The 19,013-nt window shown below is 43.5% G+C and overlaps 1 protein-coding gene across 3 annotated transcripts in view; it reads right to left on the reverse strand.

Annotated features, from left to right (window-relative positions):
• Positions 1-2,121: 2,121 nt before the first annotated feature.
• The window catches only part of ncoa4 (nuclear receptor coactivator 4), a 30,450-nt gene continuing 13,558 nt past the window's right edge, over positions 2,122-19,013 (reverse strand). For 2 of the 3 annotated variants that reach the window (XM_080739701.1, XM_080739703.1), the window contains exons 4-12: positions 18,291-18,379; positions 17,944-18,052; positions 14,775-14,867; positions 13,779-13,901; positions 12,154-12,534; positions 10,103-10,585; positions 6,962-7,309; positions 5,449-5,541; positions 2,122-4,961 (exon numbers count right to left, since the gene is read on the reverse strand). In XM_080739701.1, the coding sequence (XP_080595827.1) occupies positions 4,956-4,961; positions 5,449-5,541; positions 6,962-7,309; positions 10,103-10,585; positions 12,154-12,534; positions 13,779-13,901; positions 14,775-14,867; positions 17,944-18,052; positions 18,291-18,379 (1,725 nt within the window). In that variant the 3' untranslated portion in view covers positions 2,122-4,955. The remainder of the gene's footprint in view (positions 4,962-5,448; positions 5,542-6,961; positions 7,310-10,102; positions 10,586-12,153; positions 12,535-13,778; positions 13,902-14,774; positions 14,868-17,943; positions 18,053-18,290; positions 18,380-19,013) is intronic. The other variant, XM_080739702.1, reaches the window with a different exon arrangement.

Raw genomic sequence — 19,013 nt, forward strand, 5'->3', positions numbered from 1 at the left:
TCTATCTGTCTGTGATTCAATGTTATATGAGTTTAAAAAAGGACCTCAATTGAAACAAGTCATAGGCTTTTTTGGGTTTATGCTTTTTATTTGACCTTGTACCGGTGAACTGTAGTACTGTCATGAAACTGTACCTTTTCCTATGCAAACTTCTAAATAAAGTTGTTTTCAATCAATCAATAAAAACAACAGTAATGCATGTTGCTGTGCTGTTATTATTATCAACCATAAACTAACAATAAAAGTCTGAACGCTGACATGTGAGGTCAAACAAGGACGGACTCTGATCACGTTTGTGGGTTGAGCGAGTCTGTAGGGAGGGACTGTGTGTGCTGCAGGCAACTCTTATCTCTCTCTCACACACACACACACACACACACACACACACACACACACACACACACACACACACACACACACACACACACACACACACACACACACACACACACACACACACACACACACACACACACACACACACACACACACACACACACACACACACACACACACACACACACACACACACACAGGCAGCTGTCAGAAGACGTCATTGTCACCTTGTCTGGGAGGTTCTTAGAAAGCAGGCCTCAGAGCCTCAGTAAAGGGGCGGGGACAGAGAGACAGAGAGACAGAGAGAGAGAGAGAGAGAGAGAGAGGGAGGGAGGGAGGGATGGGGAGGAATGGGGAGGCAGATAATCAAAGGGGTTTTGCAACACACAACACTGACAGCTCTCTCTCAGGGCCGATGCACTTCTAGAGACAAATCTATTCCGGTTCGGCTCTGTTTAAAATACAGCAGGGGTCTTCAACGTTTTCAGGCCAAGGACCCCTTAGTTGAGAGAGAGATGAAGCAGGGACCCCCCCACAACCTGTTAATAGATTCCATATAGTTTCATTTTTTGACAGCACAATCAGAGTATTCTGGATTCATCTCAATTTGTGTTTTCAGATATTCAACCGTCAATACTTAGTTCTTTTTCCCCTCTACACTAAAGCTCTTTCTTGCAAGGCGTTGTGAGCTTGTAGATCGGCTATTTTCGGCTAAAGTTCTTAAAATATGGACGCTAGGGTTCAAGTGGTTAATATAAAAAGTATGACCTACAGTATGACATCATTCAGAGGTTCGGGGGGACAGGTATTCCTTAACCGGACTGAAATAAATGTGTCTCTAAAGTGGAGTATGCATCAACTCTCTCACTCTCTCTCTCACACACACAATACAGAAGCACGTGCAGTGCCCCACCAGCTATTGCTCAACCCTTAAAATGTGTGGCTTGCTTCAAAACAGGCCTGAAACCCATCTTTCAGGAGGCCCAAGGGAAGCTAAACTCACTTGTCCCATAGAATGCCTTCACCAAACCCCATCTCCACACAAAACCTCCTAAGTCCACTAGAGCTGTGTTTTGGTAAAGTGATGATATTATAAGGACACGTTCAAGTATCTGACAATGTATAAAGTCACAACAACCAACCTTAACGAGGCTTGCGTTGTTCTAAAAACATCGTTTTGTTTTTGTTTCCTGTAAGTTAATATTTTGGACATAGGCTTCTGCCCGACAGTAGAGATATGAATAAAAAGAAAATACATCCACAGAACTTTATAAAAATGTGTGGAATATTAAGGTCCCACCTGATGTTCCATAAGTGTTCCATGGTCACCATCTAAAACTGTTTTTCAACCCCTTTCATTTATCAAGGTCCATTATTTATTCAGCATTTGAGCCACGGACCCCCATTTAATGACATTTAGCCTCTCAAAACCAAAACGTATAGATTTTATACAACATTGTGTTATCGTTGGATAAGATATTGTCAACCATAGGAGAGATAACAGGCAAACGTTGACCCCCCAAAACAGGTTCTAAATTCTCTCATGTAAATTAAGTAATGCAGACGCTTAACAATAATTTAACTCTTGAGAGAGTTCAAGAACTGTAAGGGTCCATTAGGTTACCAACTCTCCGTCGTTTAGCTGGGAACCACCTGGAACCATGGCTGTTTAAAGATATACAGAAAGAATGAAAATACTTTTTTGGAACAACTTGTAAACTAAAGGATTAAATCTGCTCCTCCCTCATTTCACCAAATCAAGTAAAGAAACGGCAGCCAGAGAGATGCGTTTTACCTTGTGTTTTTTTATTGAGTTACATAAGATACAACAGGCCTTAGAGCATCTTATCCACAGGTCATGTCAACAGACTGAGACACCTCACACACGGATCACGCCCACTTCTCATCAACCCACCAATCACACGCTGCAGGTAGCACCAGTTTGAAACATTGAACGACCTTCCCTCCACCAATGACGGCAGAGCAGAGCACCTTGTGTGACAGAACCAAGTAAGTGTCTTTGGCTTGAGAGGTGAGTGGTTTTATCTGCTCGGTAATTCATTAAGTACTAAATGTTTGAACTATTTATCGTCACTGTCTGGCAAAAACCTTGCATCTCCAAATTTCGACCTTTTTTTTCAATTCTTTTCGTCATTATTTAATTGCTCTACTTCATAATACAAAGTAGTGACGCATTGTGAGCTTGCAGATCAGTTATTTTTCACTATTTCCTGGACAAGTTAACGGTTTTGGAAGTGCGAGGTTTCCACCAGACCAATCACTGACAGGATACATATTTTGAAGAAGTTAAAATATTTTTTTCTTTTCTTTTTTTTTTTTGTTATTTCAGTTCAACGAGAGATGAGCGATAAAAGAAACATAAAACAAAAGAAATTAAAAATGATGGGACAATAATATACCATCCAACATACCAGCGGACATTTCCTATCAAACATTTAGGGCTGGGTACCGAACACAACGCTGATACATGTGAGCTGTAGTTCTGCCCCCTGGTGTTCCAAAACGAACATTACAGGTAACAGGAGCGCGCCAATAAACTCTAATAATAAGCTCTAAAAGTGTGTGGCTGCATTTCCCTCCAAAGGACTCTAACAGCGGACATTAAAAGGGAGGTACGCATCAAATGTTATGAAGCATGTGGTGACTGACATAAGGTATCGACTCCTAGCCGCAAGCATCTCTAAATTCTATTATTAATATGTTGAATCTAGAGTTGCAACACCAACCACTGACAGCCCTTACATCCAAACAGAAAAGTCAGATCTGATCGTATTAAACGACGTGAAACTCACCAAGATTGCAGCCGTTACGGAAAGCTTGAATTACCCTCTTTCTATCTGCAAAGTAGTCTGATAGATTCAATAGATCAATACATTCCGTGCAGGTATTTCTCAGCGTTGGAAATCACTCAATGACCTGCTGCCTCCTGCATTATGTGCAATTTCAAAACAGGTGGTATGCAGTGCACCAGGAAGGACTGTTGAGTTACTTTTATGAGAAACACTTTGCAGACAGAAAGAGGATAATTCAAACTCTACATAGAGCTGCAATGTTGGTGAGTTTAACATAGTTTAATACAATCAGATAGGACTTGGGCTGTCCAGGGTTGGTGTTGCATCTGTAGATTCAAAACATTTTAAATAGAATTTATAGTTCATAGAACTCCATGCTATTTGCACTCACTTGAATTTCGTTGTGAGCTTGTAGTTCTGCTTTATGTTGGCTGCTATGAGGAGTCTATAATAAAAGTAAAGGAGTCGCAAAATGCTGCCTCCCATTTGTACGACATTGTGCCAAAAAGGTTCCTTTTATATGTATTCCTACCAATATTCACAGCTGGGGGAATTCATTTGTCAGCATCAATGTCATATTGAATGCAAAACCTTGCCATCTTTTAGTGCCTTATATTAGTATCCAAGTATCAGTTTAGGCAGCGTTTTCAAAGTACTGGTTAATTAGCACCGGTATCGGCTCCAACGCAAACGATACCCAACCCTATCACACATTCCAGCCAACAGACCATCAGACATCAGCTAAAACACAAAGCAGAAGATGAGAGGCACAAACCCTACAACTCATGGTAAAGGTTAAGCTTGTTTCATACTCGTATTATCATGAGCGAGAGAGACCGTCGTACGGCTGAGTACAAACGTTATAGAAGCCAAAGCGATTATTTCATAACGAGAGAAATAACAACTGATTAGCAAAAGAGAAAAAAAAAGCTTGGATCCTCTACCAGGAGAAGCAGCTCTAGCTCCTCTTCAGAAACGTGCGATAGTTAAAAAATATGTTTAATATGATTAAAATAAATAATATCTCTATAATGGATCTTTTTTTTCCCACTGCATGCTAAAGACTCGACTCGACTGGACTCTAAATTGTCCATTTAGTTTTTAGTTGTTCCGTTCCAAGCAAACCGAGGTGATACCTACGTAAAGGTTGATGTGAATACAATGCCAGGACGCCGACTGGTCAGAGAGAATGGTCACTAGTGTGGTGTCATCGCGTCTCAACGGACATCCCCATTACTGCATGGCAGGTCACACATTCTCTCAACAAATGTTTAAAATGGACGTCATAGATGTGGGAAAAAAGAAGCAATATTGAGCCTATCTCTGACCTAAAATGTCAACAGACCCTGGACTGCATAGGTTAAGCATAGAGATCGTTTACTAGGCAGCATTAGCGTTTACATTAGCATTGACAATGTACTACGTTGCGGTATAGTTATGCAGCAAATTGGGAAAATAGCCGATCTACAAGCTCACCATGGGCAGCGAGGCGACCCATTGTGACCTTGTAGATCGTCTGTTTTCGCCTATTACGACATGGTCAGAACAGGGATGTTAGGGTTCATCTGGTTAGCTTTAGCACCGCTTAGCACTCTCCTACTGTATGGACTTAGAAGAACCTAAGCAAAGTGAGCCGAGTCTCTACCATGCAGTGGAAAACTCTTTAACTCTATAAAGGCATCCTCCTCCTCGATTGTGATTGGACGAGAGGACCAGATCCCAGCAGATCACCAGAGTAAAAAGGTCTTCTAGTGTCGGGTGTGTGCGTTGATCAGCAGGGAATCATCTCCCAGGCTTCCACACCATTCACATCTGTGGACACAACATAAGCACAGCAAAGGTTTGTTTTATAGAATTTACAGAATGACAATCTGTTCAAAAATCATTTCTGATCATCATCTGATTGCATTTGGGGGCCATAGAGTGTTTTAACTTCACAGCAGCCCCTGTTGCTGTCTTTAGGATCTAGTCAACAACTGTTCCAAGGTATCTTTTCCCACTTCACTGTTCTCCTTTTGGCTGATTCAGCAATACTGATTGATTGATCGATTTTTCTTCATTAAAGTGCTTCCAAAGAAGCCCAGCCCATATGGACTTACAGGACATGTTTATACCATTGATGACGTCTATAAGTTTAACATGCCTGTACATACAATATGACCATTCAAGGACAGAATCAGAGGTACCCAGAGGTTCTCTGGAATGCTGTTTTCATGCTCCAATCTTCGTCAATAAATTGTCTACACACTTCACCCTAATGTTTTCTATAACAGGTAGAGTTGTAGTGAAAGTGTGGTACCTGTATAGGAGCCTGGTGGAGCCATTTGTCCTTGTCGCCTCCAATCTTCATGCAGGAAAATAAATCACACACTGTTGGCACAGCAAGACGCTCCTGCACAGAAACACAAATAAACACACACAAGATTGTTAATGCATTAATAACACAGCTTTGACAGGAACATATAATATACAAGCAGAAAATGCAACGCTCTGCGACACGCCGTTGAGCGTTGTTCATGTTCAGGTACCTAAGCCTGGTTATCGCCCAGGCAGAGTCTGGGAGACGGAAGTTCTAATCATGACTAACCAGCATGAGAATCAATAGAGCGGATGTGAAGCCTCCTGCCCGCTTCAGTTTCATGTTTACAGTCGCGCACATTTATCCTAATATAAATATAAATCATCCAAGCATATTTAGCTTGCTGCTTAGCAGTGAACGGAAATGGTGACTTCCGTTACTCTGGAAGTGTAGTTCCAGACTCTATACAGCATTAAGAGACTGTGGAATAGTTGTATGGCTACGCGAGACTATCGCCCAGGTGACAATTCCGTTGCACATGTCCATATTTAGATCTGCGAGCCTGCCGGCATCAGCCTGTCCATCACCCAGAGGTGTAAATTCAGAAAGAAATAGGGGGTGGCTAAAAAAATAAGTTACCATACTGTAGCCCCATTTCTAAAATACCAAGCGACGAGCTTGTAGATCGACTACTTACAATTTTCAAACAAAGAGAAAATGTTTTCCTATAGTGACATTCCCAAAATAGGGATTCCACGTTGATAGTGGTTCATGAATTAATGGTTGCGTTAAACAATAAAAGGCTTATCAACATGATAACACGTGTCGCGTGTAGATGGACGGGCAGAAAGGCCCTTTTGCCAACCCCACCTAGGGCAGGGGTTCCCAAACTGTTTTGTCTCAGGGCACCCCATAAATATTCTTTTAATCCGAGGCACCCCTAGTGAAAACAGCAGATCTACAAGCACAGTTGTGTGCTTGTAGATCGGCTGTTTACACTAGTTTTGTGCGACAGTCTTGTATGATGAAGCAGGGCTTTGCTTTACCAAAAGACGTACACATTTGAAACTTGGAGATACGAGGTTTCTGCCCGACAGTGACGATATTTTAGTGATTATGTTGTGAGGAAAACGTTGAGATTTTTTGGTTAGAACTGACAGAAAATAACTTTGTACTTCAAGTTTAAAATGATACTAAATATTTTTTTCAAGTGTCCAAATAAATTCCAAATATTACCAAATTATCTCGCGGTACCCCTGAACTGCCGTCACGGCACCCCAGGGTGCCACGTCACCCACTTTGAAAACCCCTGACCTAGGGTATGGGCAGTGATGACGCAGAGGAGAGAACACACCCCCAGTGCCCACAGCGTCACCGGCGGGAATCAAACCCAGGATGTTCTAGCGTTGAGGCGACAGCGCTACCAACTGCACCACCGTGCCCAAATGTAGCATTTCGGGGGTTCTTGACACAAGATTGATTGGTGTAAAAGAGCAGAAGAACCTCCTCTAACCTGAGCATCGCTCCTCTTCTTCAGGAGCCACTTGTCCTCCTCTTCCTCCTTCTCCTCCCGCGCCTCCTCCTGGGGAAGAGGAGCAGCAGGAGGTGCCGGTAGGACCCAGCGCTCCACCTCCAGGGAGCTGTGGAAGGGGTTCTCCTTGGGGGAGGTGGCGTCGTGCTGCTCCTCCCTGCTGGCCTTCTCCTCCTCGGGGAGGGGAGAAGGAGCGGGGGCAGGAGAAGGAGCAGCCACCCAGGTGGAGAGGGAGGAGGCGGGCAGGAGACGCAGGATGGGAGTGGAGCAGGAGGAGGTGGAGGAGGAGGTCTTGTTGGGGTGAAGCCAGGCCTCAAGGATGGCCTGAACCTGAAGAAACAACGACGACATTCAATTTACAATGCAGGCATTTAGCAGACGCTCTTAACACATTGGCCGCCATTTTAACATTGACTGTTTGGCTCCCCTGCCATTTTGTTTAATGAAAAAATTTATATATTTTTTTTATATTGACATTTTTCCTAAATTCTGTATTCTGTATTTTGTGTCATACAGTACCTGAAATGAAACAAGACCACCTCTAGTCTCACCAAAAAATAAAAAAATAAAATAAAAAGCTTTTTTTTCTATAGTTGCAGCCATCTCAAAATAGCCATTTTTGACCAAAATCCAGCTATAATTGAAAAAACTGGAGTTATTGACCTTTTTGTGAAAAATCTATTTTCAAGCGAATAACTCACTTGATATTTGTCTTTATGGCTTCAGGCATTATCAGATAAGTGTACTAATGTAATTATGTAATAGGATTTTTTTTTTGAATTTTCTGTTTAGAAAAATGCAGAGAAAAATATTTTTATTGGCTATGTCTGACCATAAAACTCAGCAATTTCACATACTGTTTTGCAGTATTTGTGTGAGTATTTGTGTGAGCCCCCACTTGGGGGCGCGTTCTCTCTGTCTCTGTATGTCTGCTTTGGTCTCAGCTGTTTTTGGGTCTGTACAGGTGCACACACACAAATAGACATCAAAGGGGGCATGAGTCTTTTTTCTAACATGTGCTAGAATGTGAAAATAGCAGATCTACAAGCTCTACAAGCTCAACACATCGCTCTGTGACACATTGAGAGCTTGTAGAGCTTGTAGATCTGCTATTTTCACATTCTGGGACATGTTAGAAAAATGTCTCCCCCTGCCCCAAAAAAATCCTCTGCACTGCCCTGCAAGAGCAGGGCAGACGCATTTTGCTAACGAGGCGAGGCTGTTGACGTTGATCGATCGCTTGTTGGCTGTAGTTGATCGCTTGTTTTGGTGGAGCGTGGGCCAGGGACCCCCAGTCCCCCACCTGGTTCCCTAAGTGTTGGCTGGAGACCAGGGACCCCTTTGTGAGACCCCATCGACAGGGACCACTTGTCCCTGCAACTGGATCATATGAACTTTATGTAACAAATGATCGGCTTATTGATTGATTTTACAATGTTATGTAACTCTGCACTGCTCTGCGGAGGTCGGCGAAGCGTTGGACCCGCGGACCCCTTATTGGTTGTTAGAAAGGCGACCAGGGACCCCCACCTTTGCAAAGGCGATCATGGCTTGTTTGTGGACTGAAGTTTGTGGACTAAATACCATTATAAAACTAATATTATAGCCTGGATATATGGGTGTGGATTCAAATCAACCATCATCATTATCAGGTACGTTTTAGAAGCATTTATATGGCAAATTGGCGATAATTGTGTGTTTTGTGTCTTGAGAGAGAGAGAGAGAGAGGCAGAGGCAGATCTCACTATAGCACTGTTTTTTATGGGACTGAACACCATCAGGGGGTCCAACAGGGACCACTGAAACAGAGATACAGTGGAGGGAAGCACACACACACACACACACACACACACACACACACACACACACACACACACACACACACACACACACACACACACACACACACACACACACACACACACACACACACACACACACACACACACACACACACACACACACACACACACACACACACACACACACACACACACACACACACACACACACACACACACACACACAGCTGTTCTCACACTTTTTTTTTCTTCTCTTTTTTTTTCCGGCAGCCAGCCTTTTGAGCTCAAATGCGTCTTTTGCCAATTAACTGTGGTTGGGGAGATTTATACATTTGTATTGCAATTTATACATTATTACAGTCTTTTTTTCAAACACACTTACTTTGATGTGTGATATGTGTGAGACAGAAGGCTCAAATTTTGTCACGGGCTGGAGAAAAGTGTAATTAAACATTACATTATATAAAAGCAAATTCTCGGGACTATCGGGCCTGGCGGGGAACGACATTTAAAATTTCTCGGGACTATCGGGGGAGGCGGGGAATGAGTTAAAGGACAACTTAGTTTTTTTACAACAAGGTTTCATATTTTAGATTGTAATTAGAGAAAAGAAAAAGTGAGTGTTAAAATGTTTTCATTTGCTTCGTTCTATTGTTTTATCGCGTTTACTGTGCTAAAATGTGAGGCATGCGTACAAGTGGCTAAATATGTATTTTTAGACACAATAAGCCAGCTGTTTCTTTATTGCTATTTACAGTAACACTTCTAGCCCCCATAAGTCACATCCAACCATGGAAGGCTGCGTTGTATCTTGGGAATGTGCTTATTCTGTGTAAAATGACATATTTAGCCACTTGTATGCATGCCCCCAACCACTGAAATAATAATCTCTAAAATAATAGAAAAATAATTATTTTAACACTCATCTTTATAATCTTTAATTACAATCTAAAATATGAACCCTTGTTGTAAAAAACTAAAGTTGTCCTTTAATCCAGAGCCATTGACAAGCGAGGTGAACACGTACATCAAATGCAGAGAGACAGCATAGCGTATCAGTAAACTGGTGGTTGGGGGCATGCATACAAGTGTCTAAATATGTATTTTTAGACACAATAAGCCAGAGATTTCTTTATTACTATTTACAGTAACACTACTAGCCCCCATAAGTCATATCTGCCCATAAAAGAGTGCTGTGTGTCTTGGTAATGGGCTTCTTTAATACATATTTAGCCACTTGTACACATGCCCCCAGACAATGAAATCAATCACTAGTTGTACGATAATTAATCAGCGACTCAAACGCCTCGCAGCCCACTACCTTCTGTTCCTGCTGCTTGTGATGCATGCTGGGAGGCTTGCTGTGGACCGCAGGGTTTTTGGTGGTGTTGTTGCTGCTGCTGACCACAGGGCCGGTGGTGGCGCTGTTGTTGCCCTCGACCACGGGCACTCCGTTCTTGTCGCGGCCGTCGTGCCTCAGCAGCCAGGCGGAGAGCGCCGCGCGGCCGCAGTTCTCCTCGCACACGCACTGCGAGTAGCTGGAGCAGCACTCGTTGGCCCGGCAGCTCTGGCCAATGGGAATGGTCTTCTGGAGCCACGCCTCCAGCGCCGAGGCGGAGGGAGTGGAGGAGGGGGAGGAGCTAAGAGGAGGAGAGGGAGGGGAGGAGGAGGTGGGGGTCTGAGGGGTGGAGGAGGCGGGGCTAGAGCCCGGGGGCGGGGTCTTCAGGCACTTGAGCTTGCCCAGGTTCTCGATCTCCACGGAGCTGCTGGAGCTGAGGGTCTGACAGCACGACGAGCAGTCAGCCTGGGGAGGAGGAGGGCAGGGTTATAGTCAGGGGATACTAACCCATTTAGAACGGGGTACACATATTGTGTATCATTATTTTATGCTTTAACTATTGAAAAATAGCAGATATACAAGCTCACAGCGAGCGTGTAGATCTATTTTTGAAAAATCGTGAAAATTTGATTTTTTTCTATAAGTGTCTTTTGAATCATTCTAAGATTTTTTGAAAACCCTATGTTTCTATGTCAGCATTCTGGCCAGCCATCGTCAAAGAAAAGGTCCTTTTCACTTAACTGGAGCTCAGTTAATCTGTTCTTGAGAGACTACTATGTCAGTGGTTCTCAAACCTTTTCATGTGAAAGACCCCCAACATGATATATATTTGGCCACGGACCCCCATCTCAAAATATTTAGTTCCAGGGACCACCGCAGAAGCAACATTTGAGTTACAAACGTTCACTTTGAAAATACATATATTCAACGATTTGCACACATTTTCACAACTTTTTTCACTGGTTAAAGCATTCAATAATTATAGGCCTAAATGGGTTAATACAATCTGGGAATAAATTCCTTACCAAGAAATGTCTTCATCAATGTGTTTGTAAAGGTGTCTAGTAATAGCCTGGTGGGGCCCGACGTCATACTGTGTTCACCCACTCATTCCTTCCACAGTAGGAATGAGTGAGTGAACACAGTATGACGTATGGCCCCACCAGGCTAGTCTAGTAACACATCTAACAAAGTTTGAAATTCAAAATCCCTAGGGGAAATTTTGACAGCTGCTGAAAGTTGGGTTCCCAATCATTTTACTATACACTATACCAGGGGTTTTTCAAAGTGGGTGACGGGGCACCCTGGGGTGCCGTGATGGCAGTCCAGGGGTGCCGCGAGATCGTTTGATAATATTTGGAAGTCATTTGGACACTTAAAAAAATATATTTTGTATCATTTTAAACTTGAAGTACAAAGTTATTTTCAGTCAGTTCTAATCAAAATGGCTATTATCGTTTTCCTCACAACTTAATCGCTAAGATATGGCATAAATATAAGGTGTTGGGAGTGAAAATTATGAACATAATGTAGGGGTGCCTCGGATGAAAATAATATCTATAAGGGTGCCCTGAGCCAAAAAAGTACTATACAGAACAGGACAACAAATCCCCCTCAAACCAGGGGGATTTCATGATTCTGAATCCATTTTAAGCATTTGTTTTGCACGAAAAGGGATATTGAATTTCAAACTTGTTCGATGAGTCAGACACCTTTACAAACACATGGGTGAAGACATTTCTTGGCAGATTTTACATTACTCTGATAATATTCCCTGACTATTAGTATACTAGTAAAACTAAACAATAAATGACAATAGAAATAAAACTTATCATTTTAGTTATAGCAGCACCATGTAACTTTTTAACAACTACATCGCAATATTATGGCCCACACAATTACAAAGTTGTGTTTAAGCAATACAAATCATGGTTCCATAAATGTATAAACTCAGGGGGGTCCCTGGAGATATTATACAAAAATTTAGTTATTTTGTCAAATAATTCTGTGTTATTTAAATAATTCAAAATGACCTTGTTGGAAGGGTTCCTCTGCAGCCAATCGGAGGAGGCCCAGCTCTCCTGGAAGGGTTTGATCACCAGCTTCCAGCGCTCGGCGTCCGAGAGCGCCGTGGTCTCCGTGGTTACGCCGGCGGTGGTTGCCGGGGTGACCAGCCAGTCCCCCTCCTCCTCCTCCCCCTCCTGGTCATCGGGGGTCATGGTGAACTCTGATTCGTCGATCTTCTCGATGGAGAAGGAGGAGGAGCTAGCGGTGGAGGCGCTGCTGGCGGCGCGCTCTCTGGCGGGAGGGGGAGGAGTCGGGGGCGGGGCCGTCTCCTTCAGAAGCCACGCCTCCAGGTCCTTGAGTTGGCCCCACGACGCGTAAAAGTCCCACAGAGGACAGACGGGCTGCTGCTGCAGACAGACAGACAGACAGACAGACAGACAGACAGGTATGATATATCAGTACAGAATTAGGGCTGTCACGATTACAGTTTTGAGTTGACGATTAACCCATTTAGGCCTATGATTATTGAATGCTTTAACCAGTGAAAAATAGCAGATATACAAGCTCACAGCACGGCACCGAGTGCCGCGCTGCGAGCTTGTAGATCTGCTATTTTTGAAAAAGTCGTGAAAATGTGTGCAAATCTTTGAATATATGTATTTTCAAAGCGAACGTTTGTAACTCAAATTTTGCTTCTGGGTGGTCCCTGGAACTAGATATTTTGAAATGGGGGTCCGTGGCCAAATACATATCATTTTGGGGGTCCTTCACATGAAGGTTTGAGCACCACTGACATAGTAGTCTCTCAAGAACAGACTAACTGAGCTCCAGTGAAGTGAAAGGGACCTTTTCTTTGACGATGGCTGGCCAGATCGCTGACATAGAAACAGTTTTTTTTTGCCAAAAATCTTAGAAGGATTCAAAAGACACTTATAGAATCGGGTCAAAACTCAAATTTTCACGATTTTTTAAAAACAGCAGATCTACAAGGGTTACACCCCGCCATTCCGAAACCCCGCCATTCCGAACATTGACTTCTAACCCTAACCCTACCCCTAACCCTAACCCTAACCCTTACCCTTACCCTAACCCTAACTAACCCTAACCCTACCCCTAACCCTACCCCTAACCCTAATCCTAACCCTAACCCTAACCCTAGTCAATGTTCGGAATGGCGGTGTTTCGGAATGGCGGTCTGACACCATCTACAAGCTCGCAGCGCGGCACTCGGTGCCGCGCTGTGAGCTTGTATATCTGCTATTTTTTTTATATTTAAAGTATAAAATATTGCGTCATAATGTGTTCAGGCCTAAATGGGTTAATTGTCACACAAATAATTGCGATTAACTATTTAATTGTGTTTTTGGCAGTGAAATGATAACACGTGTCACATGTAGATGGATTGTGGACAAATATGCATAAAATAACTGAATTTGAGGTTAAATGTTAACACTAGGGGGCAGCGTTTGACATCCCCTGATGACCCCAAAATGAGATGTCATGAAACAGTTTTCTGCCATTTTCTGCACAGAAACGTGTGCGTTTCTGTAAATAAATGAATACAAATAGGTAAATCGGTTATATGAAAATAAAGTTGACCTTCAGACAGGCAGACAGACACACAGACAGCTCAATAATACAACAGACAGACCTTGTCCTCCCTGTAGGCGATCAGCCAATCCTGTGGGTCCTTGCTGGACTGGAAACCAATGGGAGCAGCTGTTACTGTACGGCTTCCAGCGAGCCAATCAGCCAGAGGACCTGTCTCCATCTTCTAGAAAACAGAACAAATCACACCAGTGTGAACTGAGCGGTGGTGTCCATTAATTTCAAGGCTGTGTCTGTGTGTGTGTGTGTGTGTGTGTGTGGGGGTTATTATTATTATTTTTTTTTCTCTCTAATTTTTTTTATCCCACAATTTTGTAACCCATTTTTCACCCAGTGCCAATTGCCTATGTAATCCTGGGCTCTGCTCTCCCTCTGCCACGCCTGGGGAGACAACGGACTGACCTCATGCTTCCTTCTATGCATGAGGAGCCAAGTTGCTTCTTTTCACCTGACAGTGTGGATTTCCCTGGTTTGGACATAGCGCGTGGAAGGAACACGTTATTCCAACCAGTTCCTTTCCCCTCCATCAGGCGCCCCGGCTGGCCAGGGGGAGGTAGTATAGAGACCAGGCTTACTGCATGTTTTTGTGAGGGTATCAACCCTAGGAGACACGGGGAGAACATGCAAACTCCACACAGAAAGGCCCTATCGCCAACCCCACCTAGGGTGTGGGCGCTGATGACGCGGAGGGAGGAACACGCCCCCAGTGCCCACAGCGTCCCCTGGCGGGAATTGAACCCAGGACCTTCGAGCTGTGAGGCGAAGCGCTAACCACTGTGCCACCGTGTGTGTGTGTGTGTGCGCGCATGCATGTACATTTCAAGGCTGCTCAACAGCACCTCTCTGGTCACCCAGCGGTATTGCAGGCCAGGCTCAGTCTACATACAGACAGACACGCATAGCTACACAAGGTCACATATAGGAGAAAGTGTGACCACCGCTCAAAAACACACACACAACTGTTGTTCCCATGTGCACGGTGTGTGTGTGTGTGTGTGTGCGTGCGTGCGTGCGTGTGCGCATGAGTGTGCCCACCCACCTGTTTCTTAGCGACCACAGGGCAGCTCTGCTGGAGCCAGGTTCTCTGGGAGGGGGCGGAGCTCAGGGAGTGGGCGGGGCTTACCTCCGTGGCCTACGAGACACAGGAAGAGGAGAGGAGAGGTTTGGACCATGTGACAGGAAGAGGAGAGGAGAGGTTTGGACCATGTGACAGGAAGACACAAAACATACATTAAAAGGTCTTGAGGACCAAGCGTGCTACAGGAGTGCACAGAGGTTGGGAAACAGGTTGGGAAATCCCAGAATAGAAGCGCTGTGATTGGCCAGCACTGAGCTGTCAGTCCCTTTGAGTGGCAGTCGGTCGCAAAAGCAGTCCCCACCACAATATTTACTATTCAGGAGCCCCTGGTTTACAACTTCTAACGGCGCTGAGTCATGTGTCTAAGTGGTTTTTCAGGGCGATTTTAAAGGATGCTAGGGAACCACACTCCTTTAAGGCCTTCGGTAGGGCGTTCCACATTTTGGTTGTATAGCAGAAGAACGAGTTTGACCCTTTGTTTGAGTTGACTTTGGGTTGAACGTGATCTGTGGCCAAGCCACTGAGGCTGGTGCTGGAATGGTGCATAAGGGAAGTAGAAGAATGTGACAACACCCACGCCTGCTAGGGCTTTACATGACTATAGGGCTGTCACAATTATCACATAATTATTATTATTAGAGGTAATCGCAATTATTTTGCATAATCGTCATAATCGTTTCCATGTTGAGAAATGTTAATATAGTTTCACTTTCAAAAAGTAGTGGAAATAGCAGATCTACAAGCTCACAACGCGTCGTGATGCGACATGTTCTGAGCTTGTAGATCGGCTATTTCCACTATCAAAGTTCTTTTTTAAGTATAGAATTGTCAAATATGTCAGTAATGTCTTTGTATATTTAAGTTAAGTGTCATGATTGCCATGTGCAACTTCAGAGCCTAAAAGCCAAACAGAAATGTAATTGTCAACAATAAATACACAATTAAATCGTTAATCGCAATGAGTGACAATTAATCGTCATGTAAAATGTCATCATTGTGACAGCCCTATATGACTATGCTTCCCAAATACTGTAGAAATACTGAGCTAAATCTATCTGTGACACAGATACAGGAAACCAATCAAAGTTTCGGTGTGTCGGTTTCATCCCACCGTCTTTGGTAAAACCCAGGTATAAAAACCCCAGGTGAAACCAGTTCCGTTAAATATTCCACCAACAACCACTTCCTCCAAATGTGACAATGACATTTAGATCAGCGGTTCAAACCTTTTCATGTCAAGGACCTTCAAATTGACCAAACTGGGGACCCCCTGGAACTTCCCCCAAAGGATGAGAACAACTGCTTTGGAGGAATAAGGATAATTCATAACATTATCAATGGACGTTTTTTCAAGCACGCAAGAAAAATCATATACCGAGTGCTGCGCTGCGAGCTTGTAGATCTGCTATTAAAAAATAAAAAATAAAAAGAACATGCAAACTTGTGCAAATCTTATTTTACATATTTAATTCAAATCGCTGCTTCTGGGGGGTATCCTGGAACAAAATATTTTGAGATGGGGGTCTGCGGTCAAATACGATTTTCAGAAAACCATTAGGATTTAGAAGAGATTTTTAGGTATTTTTCAGGTCTTAATATGGGTTAAGAGCACGTCATTGGTCGTCACTAATGCTCATTATGAGACGGCACTATTTCTGTCTGTCAGCTCCACTCAGCTGTGGACGGTTCAGAAACCTGCCTGGGGATTCTGAGCTAACAGAAACTCAACCCGTCTCTTCCTGGAAAACCAGCATGCTGACATAGAAGCCATTGTTCCTGCAGACAGAAATGACGCCGTTCCATTGTGAGCGATTAGCGAGGACCCAAATATAGTCACTGTCACTGTCAGGTGGAAACCTTGTTCAAAACCATGACTTTCAGGAAATGGGAGGGAAAAAAGAACCAAGAGTTCCAGTGTGGTTAGTATTTAGTCACAAGATCTTGTTAATATTTTACATTAGTTTCAATAGTTTTAAAACAGAGCCACTTTTCAACCCAGCATCCCTATGTTTTGCCATGCAAACAAACATTTTCAAAAATGTGTCACAAAATGCCTATGATACAACACAGCTTTGTAGATCTGCCATTTTCTTTACTTCCGCACATCACTGTCGTATGACAAAATATAACATCAGTTGAAAAAAAAAAAAAAGATACAAGGTTTATGCCCGACTGCCATCTTGGAAAAAAGTGAACAGTGTTTGCTTAATCAGCTGATCTCAGCATGGTGCCATCTAAAAAGACAACCGCATGTGTTTTGAGTTTTTAATCCAAAACAAGCCAAGAAAAACAAGACAAACAGGAAGGATAAGAAGCCTCTGAGAGGAAACAGACAGACAGACAGACAGACAGACAGACGGGGAAGAATTATTAGAGGCAGAAGTGAGAGAAGAGAAAGTGCACATGATAGGATATTAAACTCCCACAGAGGAAGCACTCTGGCAATGATAACAATGGACTGGCCGCTGAACCAGTGGATAGTAAAGGTCATGAAATGTGGCCAGAAGTACTGTGTAATGAAGAAAATGCTGATCTACAATAGTTGTTCTCAACCTGTGGGTTGGGGACCCATCTACAGGCTATCTACAGGCTCAACACCCCACAGTGCGTGGCGTTGTGAGCTTTTAGATCGAGTCAAACAAAATGTCAAAGTGCTTGTCAGGGTGGGGGGGTCCCCAGTTCAAATATGATTACTTTGGGGGGTTCCAGGTTCAAATATTATTACTTTGGGCGGTCACAGCCTGAAAAGGTTGAGAACCACTGATCTACAAGATCGCAAGCTTGAGCTTGCAGATCGTCTATTTTCGTCTATTCTCCAAACCGCCCCTAGAAGACCTGAGGTCTTCTAGTGCAGACCTGCTTGATGTGCCTAATATGACATAAGAAATATGGTGAAGCAGCTTCCTGCTTCTATGGACCGACAGCTTGGAATAAACTCCCACTACACCTAAGACAGGCAGCCTCTGTGGATAGCTTTAAAGCTCAGCTCAAGACCTATTTCTTTACTCTATGAAAGTTGCTATACAAATCGAGTTTTATTATTATTATTATTTTCATCATAAGAGGGTGTCAGGCGTGCGTGTGTGGTGGGTGCAAGCATTCAACCAAGTTGTGTAATACATATATATACCTGTGTGTTGATACATCCAAAGGTGGTGATGGCGTGGCGGAGCGATCGTGTGTCGGCGCTGAAGCTCATCTCTGGACTCTCCTCTGGGCTCAGGTTGAGAGAGGACAGCCTGTGTGTGTGTGTGTGTGTGTGTGTGTGTGTGTGTGTGTGTGTGTGTGTGTGTGTGTGTGTGTGTGTGTGTGTGTGTGCACAGTAAGATGACAGTTAAGCACAGGGATAGACTCTCAGACATTATGAAACAAAAACTTCACCTTAAAAACAGTAATGAGTGTTTACTGAGATCCTGCTGATACAACACAATTAACCGCACACACACACACACACACGCACACGCACACAGTATGTACCTCTCCATGCAGGCTTTGAGCTGATTGGTCAGGTGGTTGGTGCTATTGTACTCCAACTGATGAGCAATAACGTCAAATTGTCCTCGTAACTAGAGAGACAGACAGACAGACAGACAGACAGACAGACAGACAGACAGACAGGTCAGTGAGGCTAGCCTGTTGGTCAGTCCATAACAAATACAGCAGCCGTTACAAAGGTTCAACTTAGATTTCACATAACAACTCTGCTATACTGTTGATTATTTATTACACAGGCAGTGAGCAGTCCTTCAGTAAACCAGTCAGTCAATGAATAAACAGTCAGTAAGACAGCCAGTCAGTAACGCAGTGTTAAGGGTCATTCACACTGAGCACTAGAACTATAAAAGTATAGTCTTAAAAAAATCATATTAAGTCACGTGGACATGACAGTGTTCACACCAACTATATACAATGATGAACGACATAGGTGTAGTTATCAGTTTCAGTAAACAGTCAGTAAAAAGTCTTGTTTCAGTAAACAGTCGTTCCTACCCAGTGTAACTGTGTTAGTTGCTGCTGTAGAGTATCAGTCAGTAAACAGTCGTTCCTACCCAGTGTAACTGTGCTAGTTGCTGCTGTAGAGTATCAGTCAGTAAACAGTCGTTCCTACCCAGTGTAACTGTGCTAGTTGCTGCTGTAGAGTATCAGTCAGTAAACAGCAGTTCCTACCCAGTGTAACTGTGCTAGCTGCTGCTGTAGAAT

This window comes from Nannobrachium achirus (assembly GCF_963921795.1).
Source record: "Nannobrachium achirus genome assembly, chromosome: 13".
Taxonomy (NCBI): domain Eukaryota; kingdom Metazoa; phylum Chordata; class Actinopteri; order Myctophiformes; family Myctophidae; genus Nannobrachium; species Nannobrachium achirus.